Source organism: Paramisgurnus dabryanus, chromosome 17 (genome assembly GCF_030506205.2).
Source record: "Paramisgurnus dabryanus chromosome 17, PD_genome_1.1, whole genome shotgun sequence".
NCBI classification, from domain to species: Eukaryota; Metazoa; Chordata; class Actinopteri; order Cypriniformes; family Cobitidae; genus Paramisgurnus; species Paramisgurnus dabryanus.
In genome coordinates, this window is record NC_133353.1 from 9411119 (window position 1) to 9432455 (window position 21337).

Sequence of the window (21337 nt, forward strand, 5' to 3'; positions counted from 1 at the left end):
GCACATTAATGCATGAATGTGCACACTTCATACTGTAATCTTAATTATTAACGTCTTTTAAAAGAATAATTTAAAACCTTTTTATAGGCCTCATCGACTACACAAACAAAAAGGTAAGAAGCGTTTAGGAGGAGTTAACTTATTTGCTATTCTATTTTACACATTATTGGCTAAAATACACTTTAACACCCATTACATTACGACTCATTTAAACGTTACATTGATGTGCTTATAGGTAGTGTTGGGGGAAACGCATTTTCAAGTTATGTGCATTACGTAATAATATTACTTTTTTGAAGTAACGAGTAAAGTAACACATTAATATTTGAGTTACTTTAAAAAAAAAAAGTAATGCGAGTTACTTTTCAGTTTAATTAATTTGATTTAAAATAAATGACAAAAAAAAACTAATTTAAACTGAAAGTAGTCATGCAGCATTACGCATTTTTGTGATGGAAAATGCTATTTTTTTAATGCAGAACTTCTCAGTCATAAAAAACACCTGCAAAGCCTAAAAGAGATCCGACCTCAGCCAAGTAAGAAAAAGTAATGCAAAAGTAACTTAAAAGTAATGTAAGTATTACTTCTGCATGAACGGTAACTATGCAATTAGTTACTTTTGAGGGGAGTAACTTAATGCATTACTTTTAGAAGTAACTTTCCCCAACACTGCTTATCGGTCACGTCTGTGATTGGCTGTAATAATCAACAATGCAAAACAGAATAAAAAGAAACCTTTGATGCAACATAAGTAGATCTTAAATGTAAGTAGATGCTGTCATTTTTCGTTTATTTTCACATATCAATTTAATTGCATTGAAAGCATGCAACTTAAGAAAAAACTAGCCAACATATTTATATAAAATTATTAGAGGAATGTATTTTTGCATTATATTTTATGTAGATATGATTCAACGCCCCCTCTAGGGGTGAATCTAGATAGAAACATTGAGAAATGGACTTAACTGCATTTGTGATGGCATTTTTGACATTTTATCAGATAACGAAATGCAGCACCATGAGCAATGTGTTCGCAACCATGCACAATGAAGGCACCAGCGCTGTTTTGTTGCATTTAAAATTGTATAATTCTTGCATCCAGAATAAAGCATGTGATTAAAACAACAAATGAAAACAGATGAAAAGATATTTCATTGATTTTAAGGTTGCATACAAAATTCATTTGGCTCAAAAATCCAAGGGGGCACGTTTTGAATGGACATGACGCATCTTTCAGAAGAATGTCTGACGCATGTGCACACAGACCAATCATTAAAAACATAACAGAAATCTGACAGCGATTCATTGTTGAAGTGGATTATTGATGACAGTGGTGAGATGCACAAGGGCTCTGTAGAGTCAAAAGAAGTGAAAGATGCTGAAGGCCTGCCTGTGCCAACTCTTTGCCATCATGACAACTGAACAAAAAACAAAACTTATAAGATGCACGAGCTACAGTACATTAAAACACAAGGTCAGAATAACACACTTATCTATAACAATTCAGAGAAATACTTCAACACATTCCTTGACAAGCAGGCATTGATGAATGAATTCATACTGGGCGAACAAGGTAGAGATTAAACAAGGGAAAGACAGAACAAGAACCCCGCTGTCTTAACTGTAGCCGGTCACAATCCTGCCAAAAAAACAGCTTTAACTAACACACATGGGAAAACGTAAAGAATAGTAAATTACAGAAAAGGTTCAAAGCTTCAGGCATCAATTTTTTACTACAACAAAGATTGGAAATTTGATACAGACACATGATGAGTGTACATTTCAGTTTGAGATACACCCATGCATACTGTATACAGACACACCCAGAAAAGACCACCAGCCCCCCAGGTGATCACATGATGATCATTAATGACACCCGTCACCCTGACTATACATGAGATGAGACACAAGCTGTACATCAAACAGACACGTCATAAACCCTTTGTTTGCATTTTTTAAATATGACACTTTAGTGCGTAACTCATCCCACAGACATGCATGAATCTCTGAACAGCAGTATATTTGAAGATATGACAGGGCAGGATTTGTTTGTGTCTGGGACTGTGCTTTAGGTCTTGTCTGTGAAACTGGGCCTAAGTGTTTTTAAGGTAAGTCAACTCGATCAGCGAACATCACAGATCAAAGCTGCAACCTACATGTACTACTGCTCTCGCATGAAATTTCCCAAACTAAAGATGAGCAGATTCATGTACAGTATATGATCACATGATTCACAGATATGCAATGAGAGACTGATGATAGGTTATATAAAGCTGAAACAGGAGGTCAATGCAATCTACTTTTTGGACTGTGACTATAACAAACTTCACATTCTCTTTATAACATGAACAAAATCCCTCGGCTGGTGCAATAATATTTATAGACAAAATGACCTGGATTCATTCAAGATGAAAAGCCACACTTTTAAATGTATCACAGACACAATCGGTCACTGCACTCCCAACAAATCCCATCATAATGTCCAAAATCTAGATACTACAGGTACACACAAACACATCTTATCAACACATTCACACAGTCATCATTTCGACAGATCAAACACATTCTCGCAGCTATTCGTACAGATTTGACTAATTCATATGAATTTCTATGACCAAATCCTTAAGTTTTTGTAAGATTTGTTTTCAAGGGCGTTTTTTTGTTTTGTTCTAATAATCATACATTTTCACTTCGTATGAATTAATAATTGATATACATTTCTGTGAGATCAGATTTCATAAGGTCTTTCCCCTAAAGCACTATTCAGACAGTAATCGTTTCTTATGAGGATGTCATGCCAGGATTTGCATGCCTCCTCCGTGATAAAAACTCATGCATTCCGATGAAGATAAATTTGCGGTGGATGTGTGAGTTTATCATTCGAAACACGTGGAAATGGTGGTTAAAAGTGGTTTATCACATCACCCGGATACTTGATAATGTATGTAGAATAGCCTACAGTTGTGTAATTTAATACATTTTAAAAATTGATATAGCACTTGTTGTTGCTGATAATAGACATTTTAAACTTTTCTCACGGTAGAAGAGCGATGAAAGATTTTGTCCATATTTCTCACGGTACATTCACAAGGGGGGCAAGCATTAATGATTCTCATTTACTTTAAATGGGTGACGTCATGTGTTGCCAAACTGAATTGTGGATCCATCGCCGTCGCGTCACTGTCGTTGCTTGCAGAAGTAGTTCAACATTTCTCAACTTTTCAAGCACCAACACATGCGTCAGCCAATCAGATCGCCTCATTCAAAAAAATTACTGCAGAGCCAGCCAATCACATTTATGCAAGACTGGAGAACAGAGGAGCATGTGATGTGGCCACTGTGATTGGCTATTGGCCACGCTTCAGACACAACTTCTGTCAAGCGTTAACGATTACGCCCCGTGTGAATATACTGTTATCATTTCAGTTCTGAAAATGTTTAAAATGCTTGCTAGGGATGGGACGGTATGAAAATTTCATATCATGATTACAGTAACCAAAGTTATCACGGTTATCAATATTATCATGGTTTTGTTAAAATTAGATGGGAGTATTCAAAAAGAACTGATACACACATTGAATTTTTTTTTTTTTTAAGTTTCATTTTTGAAAATCACAATTTCATATTTTATGTCACTGAAATTATTTCTGTGGTAAAAAATAAATCAATCTGTCTAATAAGTTTACCGTGAATGAATACAATACATTATCCCTTAAATGCCGCCTTGTGCAAAAAACTATGTTACATGTGGCCCTGCGTCAAACTGATTCTGGCTGGACAGGATTTACCACAAGTTTTCAAAATCACGGTAATCAAACACGGTTGTAATGATAATTACATTTTAAACGATAATACTAACCGTCAGGTTTTTTGTTATCGCGTTTAATCGTGAAACCGGTAATCGTCCCATCCCTAAATTTCTCGCAAAGAAAGATGCATTTCTGGTGCAGAATAAACGCAAAACGCATGACATACGGTGCTTTTTAGTGGTCGAAAAGAAAGTGCAGAATGACTTTTACATTGATCAGCTTTTATAATCTCAGAGATCTGGATTTGGACAGCTATTAAATACCACAGAACCTTGGTGTTCATCAAAAAACAGGTCATTTAGCCAGAAATTCCGGATTCGGACGGCAATAAGATCACTGCCTACCCCCTGTAAATGATGAAAATACCTTACGTCTCCTCGAGAAAAAACAATTACTGTCCAAATAGTGCTTACATCTAATAACATTGGTAGCTCTATATTACACATTTCCCATCTATAAAGCAAAAATCTGCAGACCTTCCTTAAAATCCTCCACAAAATCTACATAAGCACATGTGTTTACTCATGAAAGCAAAAGAGCGGAAATCAGTGAGTCTGAAGTCATCAGATGAACACTAAGATCTTTGCGCTGATGTGAAGCTGTCAGATTCCACAGTGATGTATGAAACTCTGTGTGATACGGCACTGGACAGTGAGCTGTGCGAGCAGGTCAAACACAGTAAACACACCGTCTGTCTGATGCCTGACTGTGGCAAAGGTGAAATGACAGTGACGTGACATCTTCACCTATCCACCAGAACGCCGAGAGGACGAATGCTGTCCCATCCAAACACACAAAGACTCCTGTGACATTTAACTAAGTGCAGTTTCTGGACCTATGACAGCACGCCTGCCAAACACACAAATGAGAGAGATGGAGATGTGTGTGCGCGTACAAGAATTTCACAAATTAAACGTATGCAGAATATTTTAAGTACATGTAAATAAACATCAGCCAAGGTCATGCGAGCTCAATTTGACAAATAACCTGCAAGATTTTAACAGTGAACTGTTAAATATGAGATTTTTATGCCTTTAATTGACAGTACAGTAGGGGAGAGGACAGGAAAGTACTGGGGGGAGAGAGGTGAACTATGCTATTATGCTGCCATTGAATGAAATATTTCTACAATAGTATAGTTTAAAACTTCAGAAATGAACAAAGGTTTTCGTCAGATGATCATCTAAGCAGACATTCTTTTTTATGTGTTCAGTGATGTAAAACACAGTTCCTGTGTCTGCTAAGCATCCATTCATATTTTCTCTGAGATGAGGCTGAGATGGAAATAACGGTTTCTTCTCAATTTCCTGTTCTGGTTAACCAGACAGACGCCTGACGTCACAGTGGACTGTACAGTAACTTCAGCTAAAACCATCACACCACCGACATCTGGCACTCGAAACTGAAGTTCTGCTTAGTAGATGTGATATTATTTACTTTGTTGTCAAGTCCATACTGCGTTTCAGAAAAATCCAAACAACAGTCAAGCTCCCAGGACACTCCAGCAGATATCAGACCCACTCCTCACAAATCTTTGAATCTTAAAGGGGTCATGATGTGTTTGTTCTTATTATGTACCCTGAGGTGTTCAATTTAATTATTAAAAATTTTCCTCGAATCTATTTTGTGCATTTTCCCATTAAAGTGACATGTTGTAGATTTTCAACCTTCATAATATATTTTCAAGACCCTTGTGATGGTACATCGACTTAAAATAGGTTGAATGACATGTCTACTGTAGCCTGACGGGGTCTGTATCGCCTTTACTCGTACTTTTAAACTTGGGGTTTCAGGTAGTAACCAGAGCACAAAACAAAAATCTGCTTTACGGCATACGTCACTTCCTCCACTTCCTCAAATTTGGATGTGAGAGCGCAACTATTTATTTTCCTGATGTTTTTTTCATGGCCGAAGCATTAACTAAGAAAAAGAAACCCAAGGTTTTGTCGGAGGAGACAAGAAAGAGAAACAGGAGAGTGACCGAATAAAAAGAAGGATGAGGATCAATTATATTGGGCCAGCATTCACTCGCTGGCGAGAACTAAAGGAGGAGGAGGAGGGGTTCTGACCGATGCTGACTTGGCCATGCTTTTAGACTAGTAAGTAATGTTATATTGCTTGCATATATAAGTCCTGTATGGCACCCGAACACTTTTTTTTCCCGTGAATTTTACTGGAGGCTACTTGAAGAGTGTAGAGAGAGACTTATATCACGTGACACTGTGGCACTGTGGTAGCGTCATGGAACTACAACACGGCCTTTTGGCATTTGAAAAAAATAAAACCCATAAAAATCATATTCATATGCCATGCTGGAAGGCACACCGCAGACTTTGTGACCTAAAGAGTTGTCTTCTTTTCCTTTGCGACAGTGCTGTGGCGCTTGTGGCCTCTAGGGGCGCTAGACGTGTCATGTCATTTATCACGGTGAAAATACATTTCTAGCGCCCCCTAGTGGCCAAAAAGTTCTGCGGTGTGATAAACGGGTCATTACCAGTTGCAAAATAGTATTTAAATGAAGTACGTAACTTGGAATTTGCAGATTCTTGTTTAGTCCAAAACAAAAGGCAAATACAGGTCAACGCGGATGGGACAGTAAGTACATTCAGTGACCTCAGAGAGATATGGATGGAGTTTAATTTTTATTGGATGTAAATGATGATGTGCAGATTGTTTCTTTGGGGGAATCTCTCCATCTATGTCACGTATCCAGACATTTTACATTTAATTTAAAGGTTATAAAAAGATCAAGACAAATTTGATTCCTAATGTTATGACCCCTTTAATGCTCAGGATTCAACATTATAGCCACATTTACCAGTGTGTATGTGAAAAAAACTGTTTGCAGATCAATTGTGATGAATTTCAACATACAGGGGTGTAATTCTACCCCTTTCTAATATTTATACAGTGAAATGACAATGTTCAAATCAAATCTACACCCTTGACCACACACGCAACTATCACACACCTGGATTAATGAGCAATATTGTTAGTTTAGGGAAGCTGTGCACCACAGGGTGGTGGTTTAATACATTTGTTCAGCACGGTTTATTGTTTTAAGCTGAAAAATCAATCAATAAAGCAATTTAATGTGTGGTTATTTTCTTATTTATTTGGAGCATGATAAAGACCAGATTATAAGATGATTTATAACAAATAAATGATGCACCTGATATTAGTGCAAAAGCATCATCACACGGCTTACTTACAAGTGTTGTGCTATGTTCGTTTGTTAAGCTTTTCAACCGTGTGATCTTTTTTTTACTGTAACGTAAGGTTCATCACTGACCACAGGACTCAGCTGTGGTGTAAACAGACACACAATTCTACATTTAGGTTTACTGCTCAGATTTAATGATAAATTGCTCGTCACTTCCTTCATTTTTGGGAAGTACATTTGGTAATAAATATACACTTGAAGATTAGCTGCCGGTTGTATGCAAGCAATAAGATACTCGAGGCTGGGGTCACGGCTGAAGGGCCACTTCAAACTTATTCACAAGAAAGCACTTGCCTCAAGTACCTTATTGTTTTTATAAAACAGTTACCTCACGATACAAATATTATAAACAACATACCAGTATTTCAGTTATAGCTGTATTTTATTGTAATTATAGCTAAAAATATATTGCACAGACCTCGCTTGTGGAGCCATCCCTCCTTCACAATCACCACACCTGCTGTCGTCATCATCTCCAATCCAGCGTGTGAGATCTTCAGCACAACACCTCCTCCTCTCACTGAGCACCTGCTGGAGAACATCATACACGAAATATCAGCTCCCAAAACACTTAAACGTTAAACTAGTGATGCTTAAAATCTCCTATGAATAACATATGTGAATTATCTGATAGAACAATAGTTATATGTCTGTATAAACTAGTAAGGAATTTAACAGAATTTAAAGTAGACATTTTTGTTTTAAATTAAACACATTTAACCTTGTATGAGACATTAAATCTTTGTCTTTCATTAAGTAATTCATGCGCTACACAAACTTACAGTATCTCAATATGAGTTAATGCACGATGATTGACAACATAACAATTCACTATCAGACAGACAAACAAACGTTGCATTGTAGATCTACAGTCATCATTACTCACACTTCCTGTGCTTAAGAAAGATAACATTAAATGTGTTGAACATTGTCTGACCCTTTCACAGTAAATCATTCATTTAGAATGGGCAAAAATTTACCAAAATGGCCACAGACATACAGCAAATGTGTCGAAACATTGAGGAAAGACCTCACTTACATTCAGATATTAACTGCCTCAAAGACAGAAACCATGAATAGAAATATACGGCGTAAAATGGAAATTGTACAGAATCTTTTTTTTTCAGTATTTAATAAATCATGAGTAATATTAAAGTTTATTCATAATTAGGGATGCATCGAACATTCGGCAACCGAAACGATTTATCTGAAAATAACAAAATAGCATTTTATTATTAAAAATAGCACTTATTTTGGTTGAATAAGTGAAAAGACAAAACAGTAACGCTTTTGATGACATGATCTAAAGCTGCATATAATAAATACACACAAATGCATGAATAATTTTATGGAAAAAATTTTGTATATATTAAGTATTTATATATAACATGAATTATATACAAATATAAAAAATGTATATAAACATGTAAATATTTCTTAAACATATACATAATATGCATGTGTTTTTATATGTACATAATTATTATACACCATACACACATATATAATGTAAACTAAAACTTTTATTCTGCAAACGATTAGTTGTTATGCAGCCCCTAATGCGATCAAATAGCAACTAGGGTAGAGTGTAGAGATGGGAATGAGTACCCGAGGACTTGAACTTAACCGAGACAAACTGCAGCTGTATATTTTCAAACAGGAAGGAAAACCCTCTCTTTGAATTAGATTTTCATCATACGCTGTTTGTGTTTGTGACATCTCACATGACACACAGACACAAATCTATATGAATTTGGTTAATATCTCCCAGCTCTAACTGGTTAGCATTATATTATCTCCAGGTCATACCATGCCGTATATACTGAAACTATGTTTTATCATGCACCAGGTGAATCTGATCTCTTGCACAATTTAAGGTCTCATTTTTGTCAGTGACGACTTATGGTACATGCTGAAGTAAGAGTAACAATGAATGTGATGTTTGTAAACATGTTTTGATAATAAATAATACACAATAATATATTCTGTAGTAGACTGAACCAGTACTAGATAACTCACAGTCACAACCTGCTCTGTGTTCTGTCTACACTGCAACGTTTGTGAGATCAACCTCAGAGCGAGTACAAGTGTTTTCTCCGCAAACAAAGAGGCAAGGCCGGTCAGATGATGTCGTTTTGCGTCACAGTCTGTCTCTCTAACCACTAATGCACACAACACATCTTACTGTGTCTGAGCACATTTCCAAAAGCATTCCTGACATTCTGCACAGCTACTGGTGCCACATTAGCATCAGCGCTACCCAAAAAACCTGAAAGTTCTCCTACAAAGAAAAATTTACTGCTAGCCAAAAAGCAGTTACATCCATTATCCAGCCGATCAGGTCGAATGCCTGAGGACCGACAGACGGTATTTACTGATATTTCACCATGGAAGATTGAAGAGTAACTAAATGAATGAATAAATAAATACTTTATATCCATACTCTGGGTACATTAGAATACAACAATGGCAAATAAATAAAGCTGTAATAAGAAAGAACACGTAATATAAAAACAGCAAAGGAATAAAAGAAAGACATTTTTGTTTGACTGATAGCGGATTAATGATAATATTTTGTGACGTATCCAGTCTACAAGTGAATTTATAGATCAAAGAGGAAGCTGGAAGGAATTGCACTCTTGTCATAAAGAATAACTCATTATCACTACTCCACCTTTTTTTTTACCAGGATACTCATGCAATTGTTATAAGATACCTGTGACTTATAAAGGCCCTCTTTCTTAAACTTAATCCACAAGGATGCCGCATAAAAGGAAGTGAATAAGTTCTAAAAAGGTTTATTTTTATTTGATCCGATCATGTATGAAATGTTGTCATCAGCATATTTGATTGAGTGTATAGCATAAATATTTTCATCATCACTCAAATGATCTTTACTATATGAGAACTGGGTCAGGCTTAGATCATGTCTGGATCTTTTGCTTCAGGATGATATATTGATCACTGGCAGGAACTGTTATTTGTACAAATAAATAAAAAAAATCTTCTTAAAATTGAAAATTTATGAGACTGCTCAAGCAAAATTGACTTTTAGTTGTACATCGTCATTCAACTTTGACTTATTGGTTGAATGCTTTATACAGCCAATAACTTACCACACTAGTCACCACAAACCATGTTTACAAACCTGCATTCTACATTTAAAGTTTTTTCTACTAGCACACTTTCATTTGTCTGGCTCACATCATGTAGATGAATTTGTAATGAAATAGACCAATACCTTATCTGTATCAAGAAATTAATCTGAAGCGATCAGTCAATGAAATCAGATTCACAGATCCTGCTGCACTATAATCAGCAATAATCAATCAATCAAAGCAGAAGTAACACAATCCATTGTGAGCAAATGAAGTCACAGCACAAACAACTAAAGACATCACCTAAACCAGTTCCTGTTTGTGTATGTGTAAATGAGCAGGTAACTATGCGTGCAAGAGTTTGGCTGAATGATACTCACATAGTGATTAGGGTTAGGTTATTTGTATACATAATAAATACAATAACATCATGGAACCAAAGTACTATCACAATTTATGTACCATTTCAAACACTTTTATTTAATGTGATTTATAGTGCACATCAAGGTGAACACAGGTAAACCCTGTTATCATTTAGCATCTCTTTAAGAACTACAGGAAGCATGAAGCATTGTTTCTACATGGCACTAACTTCAAATAATACATCATGTTGAAGAAACACTGTAGTTTGATGTTAAAATCTCTTCTGTAAAGCAAAAATTTTTACAGTACTTTACAACATATGTAGTTTGTGAACACTGTACTACTCTCAGGAAACTGAAAATCCGCTTTTTATAAAGTGTGTACAAAGTTACAGTGAAGAAAAAGAAACACTGGGCCTGCGCGTGTACGCGCTCTGAAGTGATACAAAATAACAACTGAGACACTTAAAGTAACACAGACACTACAGTTAACAAGTTTAACCAGCAGCTAAACCAGTTTAATGTGAGAGTTAAAGGTTTGAGTGGGGCCTGTGAGGGAGAAAAAGCGCATCAGTCCTGCACGGTGTGTGTGTCTGTCTGATAATAACTCACGTGGCAGAGGAGAGAGATCAGACTGATGGATCACAGGTGAGCACGGATCATGTCTGTGGATGAGCTCGCGGATCTGCTGCCTGATTTATTTCCACGGGAAACAGACACGAGTGTTTTCATGAGCACGAGCGCGTCTTCGCCTTCACTCCACAACAGCTGCCCACAGCGCGAGGCGCGCGTCCGCGGAGAGAAGAGCGCGCGGTCCTAAAGCACACCCTGTTACTGACACACCAGATTACAGTACAGTAGATTATTGCAGAGATGAGCAATTCATCAGGCTGAAAATAAATGACTAAATACACGTTTCAATTCAATTTCTAAACCAACTTTAGAGAAAATACATGTTGGATCAAACAGTAGAAACATAATTCAAAGTTTCAGAAAATTATTAGAGTTTACTCTATTTACAGTATAGATTATTGGAGTATTGTCACAACAGCCAAAACACTACAGCCATAAAATATACAACATTCAAAACATATACACTATAACAAAATAGCTTAGTAAATAAATCAAACCATAATGTTATGAATTTTGCTTAAATGTCTGTGAGTTGTTTATTAGACACATCTGACATGAAGTGTGATGTTGTTACTTCAGTTTCTACTTCACAGATTAAATACTGCACCACAGTACTGATGGATTTTAACACATATGCTAAAAAAAAAAAAAACTATTTTTAAGTAGTACATTAGCTTTAGAAATATTTGCATGAGCTGGATAAAGTAAAGAAATAACAGTACATTAGGACACATTTTGGTAAGTTTCATGATAATGTTTCAATTTTTGCTATATTCTTTTTACATTTCAGGAGGTCAATGGCATTATTTAATATTATAACATATAATCTTGGCTGTAAAGAGTTATGGCTCATTTTCCTGCTGTAAATGTCTAAAGGCTTTATTCACTCTTGGGTCTGTCCAGATGAGAGCCCATTAAATACATTATCTTTTGTGTGTCTGTCTAAAAGTGTCCAGCCCATCATTATGTTTTTATGTATAATTCTGTATGCTGTGTCTTTATGTGACCTCTAAGTGTTCATAATGAGAAGACGGCAAAGATCTCCTCTCGTTCACATGATCTCTGCTTTCATTAATGTGATGCAGATGGACATGAGCTGGAAATGGCCTCAGTAGCACCACATTTATTCCAGATCGTATGAACAGAAAAACTTGCAGATGTCAATATATTACCTCTGTTTGCCTTATATACAGATTAATTCTGCATAACTCCTCATATAAATTCATACAAGTATTTGCTAAATCTTGCTAGATTACTCATTTTGTGGAGTGAAACTCTACAGAAATATATAAAAAAAATTCAAGACTTTAATGAAATTAAATGGACAACAAATGAAGACTCAAAACTACAAAAAATGTCTTCAATATCATTTAAATATTTAAAATCTCAATATTAATTAATTAACTCCTTATCAAATTATTTTAAACAAAAGGTAGCGAAACTAAAGAGCTCTAGACTCTTTACATCAACAATTGACTTTATTTCCAGAAACATCTGAGACAGAGGTGAAAAATCCATCTAAGGCTCGTGAGTCAAGAAAGAGAAAACTCTCAGCAATAAAATTATCCTCTGGATATAGATTAAGCGGAGTAATAATTAAAAGTGCAAGATTTGTTTTCTGAGGCATATTTACTTTTTTCCATAAAATTTTACAAATATAATAAATCAATAAAGTATATTTTAACAAAAACATTAGATTTTTTATTTAAAAGATTGCAGTAAATTTTCTTTAGAGGTTTAACATCAATGAATTTAAACAATGGTTTCAATGGAAGTGAAAGGGTGTCACTATGAAAAATTCATATTATTTTCATACCCAACAATTGGTTAAAAATTGTGTATTTGATTTTATTAGATGAGGACTTTCAGTAAGTAACAAATCTTTATATATATCACTTAAAACATTTAGCTCTTGTGTTAATATGAATGGTTTTATAATAATCAGTTTGGTTATGGAGTGGAATTGCATCCTGCATTGAGCTGGACTCTGGAGTCAGGAATCTGTACTGTTTGATGGGTAATTCCCAGTAGATATTCAGTGCTGAGAAGCAGATTGTCTGTCTGTGTGTGTTTGTGAATGATCCAGAGAGATTGTAGATGGGCCGGGCCAGAGAACACTGGAGGAATGTGATGCTTTTGTCAGGGAAGAGGAAAGAGAGGGTCGGGTCGGGTCGGAATGCCATTGATGAGAAAAGAGAGAGAAAAAACTGAGTCCCCCCTCCCTTCATCTGTCCTGTGAGAACCTCGAGCTGTCATTCGGAGCTGCTCTGGATACACAACAACAGCATTGTGTAACCCGTAAACACACTATCCACAAACTACAACCAAACTCCCTCTTTTTCTCTCTCTCTGGATGAATGAATGAAACGCAGGGGCCTGACATTCCTGCTCACAGCAACAGTGCTGCATTTCCATCAGTCTTCAGAGAAGTTTTGTGAAAACTCAGACAGAACAGAGCAGTTTAACTGTCAATGGCTTTATTTAATGTTGATTCTGTGATTTGCTCTTTTTGTGTACTTTGACATGTGCATGATTACACTTATAAACATTTGAAATAATGAATTAGTGAATTTAATGAATTAGTGAATTAAACATTTATTAATTCAACAGTACATTTTTGTAGACTATAAAAAGATAAAAAGATGAAATTGTTTGTGGATGCAGTTATTTTTTCTTTTGTTCATAATGCTGTCAGAGGCAGATGATAATAAACCCAGCTGGCCATGTGTGAAAGATGATCCGTATATTCATGTTATACATTTTAAACTTACATCTGCTAAATGAATCACTTTTGTCAACTTTTGAGAAAATAGCCTATAAATCAAAAAGCCTCAAAATTCCACTTTTCATTTTAAAACGTCGTTTTAATTCACTTAGAGTTTTTCAATTTGGTTAATTATTCATCTTTGAAAAATTGTACAATTTACTTAAATAAAATTGAGACAATTGTGTGCAAAGCTACGATACAATAACACTGTGACAACAAGCCCCGTTCTCTCATATATTAAAATGTACATATAATAGCAAGACTTTTTGGGGGGGCATCTCTTGTGAAAGAGCAGTCCTCTGTCTACTCAAATGTACACATTAACTACTAGAAGAAGAGAAATACAGTATTGTAAAGGACATTCTTCTTAAACAGCCCTTCGGAGGCGCTTTAAATGGCCCTTTCAAAGCGTTCGACAGCTGGAGTTTGGGCAAAAGGTGACCCAAACAGTTGCAGAGGGCAAAAGCTTAGCAGCTGCAACTCCCTGCTCACGTCTTCACTGCGCCTACAGGATCAACAACAGTTTGAGCGTTCATATAGATCACAAATCCCAAAATAGCCCTGTTACTATGTGGTTCTGTAGCGGTTCTGTGAATTATAGCACTGCTGTGTGACTCCTGCATGATGCTGTAATATCTTTGGTGGATAGTTTTATTGGAATCACATTTACATTATTCATTTAGCAGATGCTTCTATACAATCCAACTTATGGAGAAACAAATGAGGATTGCCAGCGCAAGAACGAATCATCTTGGAAAAACAGAAACACTTGAAAAGTTTGAGAGTAACAGTGAGGGAGAGATGTAGAAGTAATATATGCCCAACAAAGGCCATTAAAAACAATGAAGAATAACAATTGTTATGTACAATGCAAACACTTAAATGTGTGGATACGCTTTTACATATGTTATAGATATTTTTACCTTTCATAAAATGAAAATTAAGTGGTTTTTGCATCTTATCCTATTTTGGAGCTTCTTCTAAGTGTGCCAAACAATGTCATAATTCAATTATTTAAAAATAAAACTTTTTGTAAATGATAAGAAGATCAATTTGAAGCAGCTGATGGGCATTAAAACTAATAGTTAAAATAATGTCTTTGTGCCAAATGTAACACTCAGTACAGCTGTTACCACATGAAAAATCTAAACCAGAGTAACTTTAGGGAGAATTTCGACAGAAGTTAGTGCCAAGACATTCCAGTTCAGAGCAGGATTAGCTCCGATTAGATCCCAGAAAACTGGGAGCACACAACACATCAGCGCTCTCAACAATGACCACAGAGGAGGGGGAAGTGTCTCAAAAGAGCTCTAATTATACACTTAAATGTATTGAATGAGTGGAATGCATTTAGACTGGATGGATTGTGATAATTCAAAATAACTTTCTCAGCTCAAGCACCTACAGAGGCCTTTCCAAAAAATAGCACTTAGGTTTCTGGAGAAAGCCAGTTTTCTCTTATACTGATGCTCTTAAGTTCCTCTTCATGTATTTGAAAATGTCTCCGCACTTCTCTAGCATTGTGCTCAACAAACATGTTTTAAAGAGGCACCTGGCACATGAAAGAAACTTTATCAAACAGACTAATGTTCAAAGAAATAAATAAATACTCATCTCTTGAGATTCCACTTTTACATTATATTTTAAAAGAGTATATTTTGAACTCACAGGCACAATAAACATTTCTTAAATCTCTTCAATAAATCTAAACAGAGTTCCCAGAAATGCCCAGGTGTCCTGTAAGTGAACACTGCTGCTTACTGGGCCAGTTTGAGTGTGCAGTAATGTACACTCTGTGTTATCGCGAGACTGGACCTTTAACAACCTGCCTGACAAACACGCGCGCGATCGCACCGGACTCGAGGACAAGAGAGAGAGAGAGGGAGAGAGAGACTTTTAACATCTGGACACAGAGTCATGAGAGAAGATCTGAACATCTGAATGCGCACCAGTCTCGTGTCTCTGTGAGTATTTGCTTTGAGGTAAAGTTATTGTAAACTGAACGCGTGATACATTGTATTGGCGCGGCGCGGGCGCGTTTGATCCGCGACACTCTTGGAGTTTCTGTGACGCGATCATCTGTTCTTCACATCACACTACGCGATATCTCAACTTTGTATTTGATCGATTTAACGTGGAATTTATGAGTTTCCCTAATGTTTCATCTAAATGAAAGAGTAAGAGAGGAACAGAGACGCGTTTAATATTATTAATCAAAAGTCCATGTACGGTGTCGAGTGATGTAATGCTCGTTCAATCGCCTTAAATAAGTTAGTTTTCGACTAAAAGTATCTGGTTATGAGCTTATTTCTGTTTTCAAAACTTATAAAGTCTCGCGTTATAATGATAATAGTGTTAAATGTGAGAGAAGTTTGTGACTCGAAGGAACATATGGCATAAAAACACAGCTGGAGGTTTGAGACTGATGTCAGAGCAGCTGACTCTACCAGTTACACACACACACACCACTCATGCACGCGCACACACACAGAGCTCACACACTCAGTTGCTCACATGGACGCGAGATAGAGAGTCGCGTTCAGGCGTCTGCTGCTCTCACGCGTTTAGTTTGCTGATGTTCTTCATGTTTGTGAAGTGTTTGGAGATGTGAGAGGTGTTTGCTCATGGCTGGATTTCTCTCATTCACTGTTCAAACTCTCGATCAACCTCTGTAAGCTCTGCTACAGGACGGTATGTTTCTTTTCTGTTTCATTTATATCTTCAGAAACTGTTTGAGGATCTCTTTGTTCTACTGTAACTGATTTAACTAGTTGGTTTTTCTAGAATTGGACAGTTTGGACAGTTGACAGACTTTTGATTTAAAGCAAAAACTGTACGTGTAGGATTTCTGCTTTTGCACATAGTTATGACATTGAGCTGAAGTTTCTGAATGAAGAGCGCTACGTTTCTCTGTGAGATGAAAGTTGTGTTTTCTTTGAAACGATTTCATTGTAAGCGCTCATTTGAATAGTCCTTTCTGCATTGTCTGCCTTTTTTTTCCTCATTTTTAATGCATCGCTCAGTGGGTTGGGTGCACTTTTGTTTGTCTCCACTGGCCTGTAGATGCGTCGTCAGGTCTGCGTGTTGTGAATGGCTACCCGGCGTTTGTTTAACATCCAGTTTTTCCTGTTTTCCAGCAGGTTACGGAAGAAGAATGGAGTTCCCAGACCACAGCCGGCAGTTACTGCAGTGCCTGAGTCAGCAGAGGCTCCAGGGTTTCCTCTGCGACTGCACCGTGCTCGTCGGAGACGCTCGATTCAAGGCGCACAGAGCCGTGCTGGCCTCGTGCAGCATGTACTTTCACCTCTTCTACAGAGACCAGCTGGACAAAAGGGAGGTGGTGCATCTGAACAGCGACATCGTCACGGCCCCCGCTTTCGGCCTGCTCCTCGAATTTATGTACGAGGGAAAACTTGAGTTCGGAGCGCTGCCCGTGGAGGACGTCCTGGCCGCCGCCAGCTACCTGCACATGTACGACATCGTGAAAGTGTGCAAAGGAAAGTTAAAGGATAAGGAACTGTGCTCTCTGGACGACAGGATCGGAGACGGCATGATTATGGGCACTTCGGACAGGGAGATCTCTTCCGACAGGGCGGGGGGGTCGGCGACGCACGCCCCCCCGAGAGCCCACACGCCAGACGACTGTGACACGAGCGCCCTCGCGCATTGCGAAAAGCTCACGCCGGTCAGGCAGAAGGCGAACGGTCACCCTGACGGGTCCCCGGACCATGTAGGTGTCAATTATGTGTCAGCCGAGGCCGAGCCCCGCGTCCAAACAGCTGGAAAAACAAAAGCCGATGTCAGTGGTTCGGCCGTCCTCGTGTCCCAGAGGTCTCGGGCGTCGGATGACACGGACTGCGCTCTGGATTTGTCTTTCAAGCCTCTGTCGAGCCGAGATGCCTTTCACCCCTCCTACGTCTCGGGACAGCTGGCCCTCGACAGCCAGCAGCAGGGCACTGAGCCACTTGTTAAAGACGAACATGACTTTCTGTCAGAGCACGGCGACAGCGAACCCGTGAGCCCCGAGAGCCGGCGCTTTGGGAATAGCACCAGGAACTCAGTGGTGACAGGGTTCGCCGCCCTCTTCCCCGGCAACGGCGGCCCGACCTCGGCCGCCCTGCTCCCCCCGGACGATGACCTGATGGAGGGGGAGGGCGAGGGGGATGGGATGGGGGTGAACGTTCACCGTCATCGGCGCGAGGCCGGCGAGGGGGGAGGCCGGCTGCTCGGGGACAGCGAGGGGGAAGAGGAGGACGATCTGGCCTCTTCGGACATCTCCACGTCCAGCGGGGTCCTGTTACCCGTGGGGGGTCGACGGCAGGTGTGCGTCTGTCCGCTGTGCAGCAAAGTCTTCCCGAGCCCCCACGTGTTGCAGCTGCACCTCAGCTCTCACTTCCGGGAGAAAGACGGCGTGCGTTCCAAACTGTCGCCCGACGGTTCCGTGCCGACCTGCTCGCAGTGCGGCAAGACCTTCTCGTGCATGTACACCTTGAAGCGGCACGAGCGCACGCACTCCGGCGAGAAGCCCTACACGTGCGGCCAGTGCGGAAAGAGCTTCCAGTATTCCCACAACCTGAGCCGGCACGCCGTGGTGCACACGCGGGAGAAGCCGCACGCTTGCAAGTGGTGCGAGCGACGCTTCACTCAGTCGGGCGATCTGTACCGACACATTCGCAAGTTTCACTGCGGCCTTGTGAAAACTCTTCCTATTGGATAAAAGCTCCTGTGTGTCACAATCACTTCATCTCTACACTGGCGGCCGCAGCACACGCTTTTGTATAAAAACCTCATTGTCACTTTTACAAACGTGTCCAAGTTGTGACCTGAATATATTACTAATGTTATCCAGTATTTTGCAGGGGGATGTCAGTTTGTTCATTGGTGACAGTAATACCCCAGCAATCATTTTGTCAAGTTTGATGCACTTGGATGCTGACCTCTCGTGTGTGTGTGTGTGTGTGTGTGTGTTTGTAATGTATTTAAACCTTGAGATCTAAGGTTTGAGGATTTGCTTTTGCAGCTATAATTTATTGATGGAGACGTCATGAAATGTGATTTACCACCATGACAGAGAGAAGTTTTTCACTGATTTCACTGCATCCAGATTTTTTGTATTTATTCACTTATCATTTTGGAGATGTTTTAGTTTTGTGTAAATCTACTGAAGGGTCTATTACTAAAGTTTCTGCACTTGGCAATGTTATAATAGACATTGAAATCGTTTCTTTTTTGAGATTGTGTCATCATGACTTACTGAAGACATTTTTCAGATGATCAGTTTGAATGAAGGACAGGTTGATCTTACTTTACAGTTCTGTCTTCTTCTAATATCTACTGAGTTTCTCTTCATTCTTTCAGATTTGTCTTTCTTATTTGCTGATTGAATGAAGCGATTGATTTGTTGACTTGTCATTATTTTGATTTAATATGACGCTGGAGTGTTTATGGTTAGATAGTAACAGTAGTGTGCACTAAACAAATCCAAGTTCTGCTGTATATTTCATCGGTCCTGAGAAAACTTGAGTAGTTTATTTATTAGTTGTTTTGGTTCAGGGTTTACTGTAGAAGCTAGAGATGGTGTCGGTACGTTTTCTTTAACATTATAGGATTATTGATGAATTGCTGTATGTGGTACCTGGTTTCATTGTCTCTGTTTAATGAGGTTTGACTTCATTGATGCTTATAAGCACTTCTCTTCAGCGTACACGTTCACATTATAGTTACAACACTGATATACTCTAGGCTGCTATTTCTAACTGTATATTTATTGTAGATATGTATTTGATGAAATCATTATGTCACATTTCATTTGGAGTCAAGTACGACTGAAACCTCTGGTAAAAGCTGCAATATTTGACATTGATTCGAGTCTTCCAGGATTAAAAGCCCTGTTTTTTGACATCTGCTAGATATCAGAGATACTATTGGTTCACAAGCACAAAGATCCGATTGATCCGGAGACTAATAATCTACCTGGAAAAGACTCACGATAATGACGTTATCAAGCTGTTTCTTCAGGAACTACAGATGAAAGCAAGTGTGCATCTTTATCTGCTGTTAAAGCAATGAACTCGGTTTTTATTTTTGCACATTTAATGCACAAATCTCTCTTTGTACTTTAAGGTCTGTGTTTATATTTCAAATGGTTTCACTGGAATTTGTGTGCAAACAAATCCATAAGATTTCACATGCTGGTACTTCTGATGAATTTGATTCTTGTTGATGTATTTCTTTGTTTTTCGTGCTTTTCACAAAACATACTGAAATATAAAAAAAAAAAACGTTTCTTGAATGTTTGTTTAATGTATTTACTCATACAGTATGTGCTGTTGAATTGAGGATGAACGCACCTGTCGTAATGACAGATCATAACATCAGGAAAACTGATGGATTAATGCAATAAGAAAAAATGTGAGGTTTAAAAACAAGTCACATGAATTTCTCAATACAGTCTTTGTAAATTAATACTGGATTATTGTCTTCTACATTTTCAGACTGTGAAATTATATAATCATACAGTAAAAGTAATATTTATTGATTTGTTTCTTGTATCTCAGAATTTTGACTTGTAAGATATGAGATGTTACTAAGTTGAGGACTTTTTCATAGAGCGTGTAGAAGTGCCATTAGATGTAATATAATTTTTTTTATAAAACAAAAAACATATTTTATAGGAAAGAGTTGCTTCATTGTAAATCCTTTAGTGAATGTAGATGACAATCTGTTTGATTTGAGCTTGCTTGGAATTCTTTAATTTATTTTCTGGCATTTTTTTGTGTGTTTCTTTTTCTTATTATTGGGCACACCAGAGATGTGAGCCTGCGCGTGTGTGCGTATGTATGTGTGTGTGTTAAGTGACAATCTTTATGTCAATCTTTCTTTCGATTAAGCTTAGATTAAACAGCATTTTCTGTGAAATCATTGTGTTTGATTTGTGTCTCATTCCCATATTTTGAACCCTGATCAGTAAAAAATTGATAAAAACATCTTAATTTTGAATGATTAAAAGTCACGGGAAGTCATATAAATGATTGTAGTTACGTTCAGCTCTTCAAGATTTCTTCAGTAAATTTATCTTTGTAAAAATGATTAAAAGAAAATCCTTACACACTAAACACAATTAACTGGAAAAGTCAAGGAAATTTATTCATTGGTCAAAACATTCAGTTTCCAATGTGTGACAGTTTTTGTGTACACTGTATAAAATATATTTTTATGTTAATTTAACTTAAAAAATTAAGTTAAACAATTTCAGCTTGATTTTATAAGTTATGTCTACAACTTATCACAGGTCAAAACTTAAAATAGTAGCTTGAATTTTAACTTCATGCTGCATTTTTACAGTGCAGAAAACACTCCTGCTTCTAGGTGATGAATTATGGATCTCATCAGTCTATATATTTCTATATAACTATATGTTTACAGCAAATTTCTTTTTATAAGTT

At 37.7% G+C, this 21337-nt stretch overlaps 2 protein-coding genes across 6 annotated transcripts in view; one reads left to right on the forward strand and one right to left on the reverse strand.

The window, feature by feature from the left end:
* akt1 (v-akt murine thymoma viral oncogene homolog 1) overlaps window positions 1–11290 on the reverse strand; it is a 33161-nt gene extending 21871 nt beyond the window's left edge. The window contains exons 1-2 of one of the 2 annotated variants that reach the window (XM_065255142.2): window positions 11105–11290; window positions 7451–7560 (exon numbers count right to left, since the gene is read on the reverse strand). In XM_065255142.2, the coding sequence (XP_065111214.1) occupies window positions 7451–7505 (55 nt within the window). In that variant the 5' untranslated portion in view covers window positions 7506–7560; window positions 11105–11290. Of the gene's footprint in view, window positions 1–7450; window positions 7564–11104 lie in introns of both variants that reach the window. The other variant, XM_065255141.2, reaches the window with a different exon arrangement.
* Window positions 11291–15731: 4441 nt separating this feature from the next.
* zbtb42 (zinc finger and BTB domain containing 42) lies at window positions 15732–20830 on the forward strand. 4 transcript variants are annotated; one of them, XM_065255157.2, is made up of 2 exons: window positions 15732–15856; window positions 17033–20830. In XM_065255157.2, the coding sequence occupies exon 2, from the start codon at window positions 17047–17049 to the stop codon at window positions 18607–18609; it is 1563 nt and encodes a 520-aa protein (XP_065111229.1). In that variant the 5' UTR covers window positions 15732–15856; window positions 17033–17046; the 3' UTR covers window positions 18610–20830. The 4 variants fall into 4 exon arrangements, with proteins under 4 accessions (XP_065111229.1, XP_065111219.1, XP_065111233.1 ...); XM_065255147.2 differs by having other exon boundaries at window positions 15746–15856; window positions 17030–20830; XM_065255161.2 differs by lacking the exon at window positions 15732–15856 and adding an exon at window positions 15950–16583.
* Window positions 20831–21337: the final 507 nt, after the last annotated feature.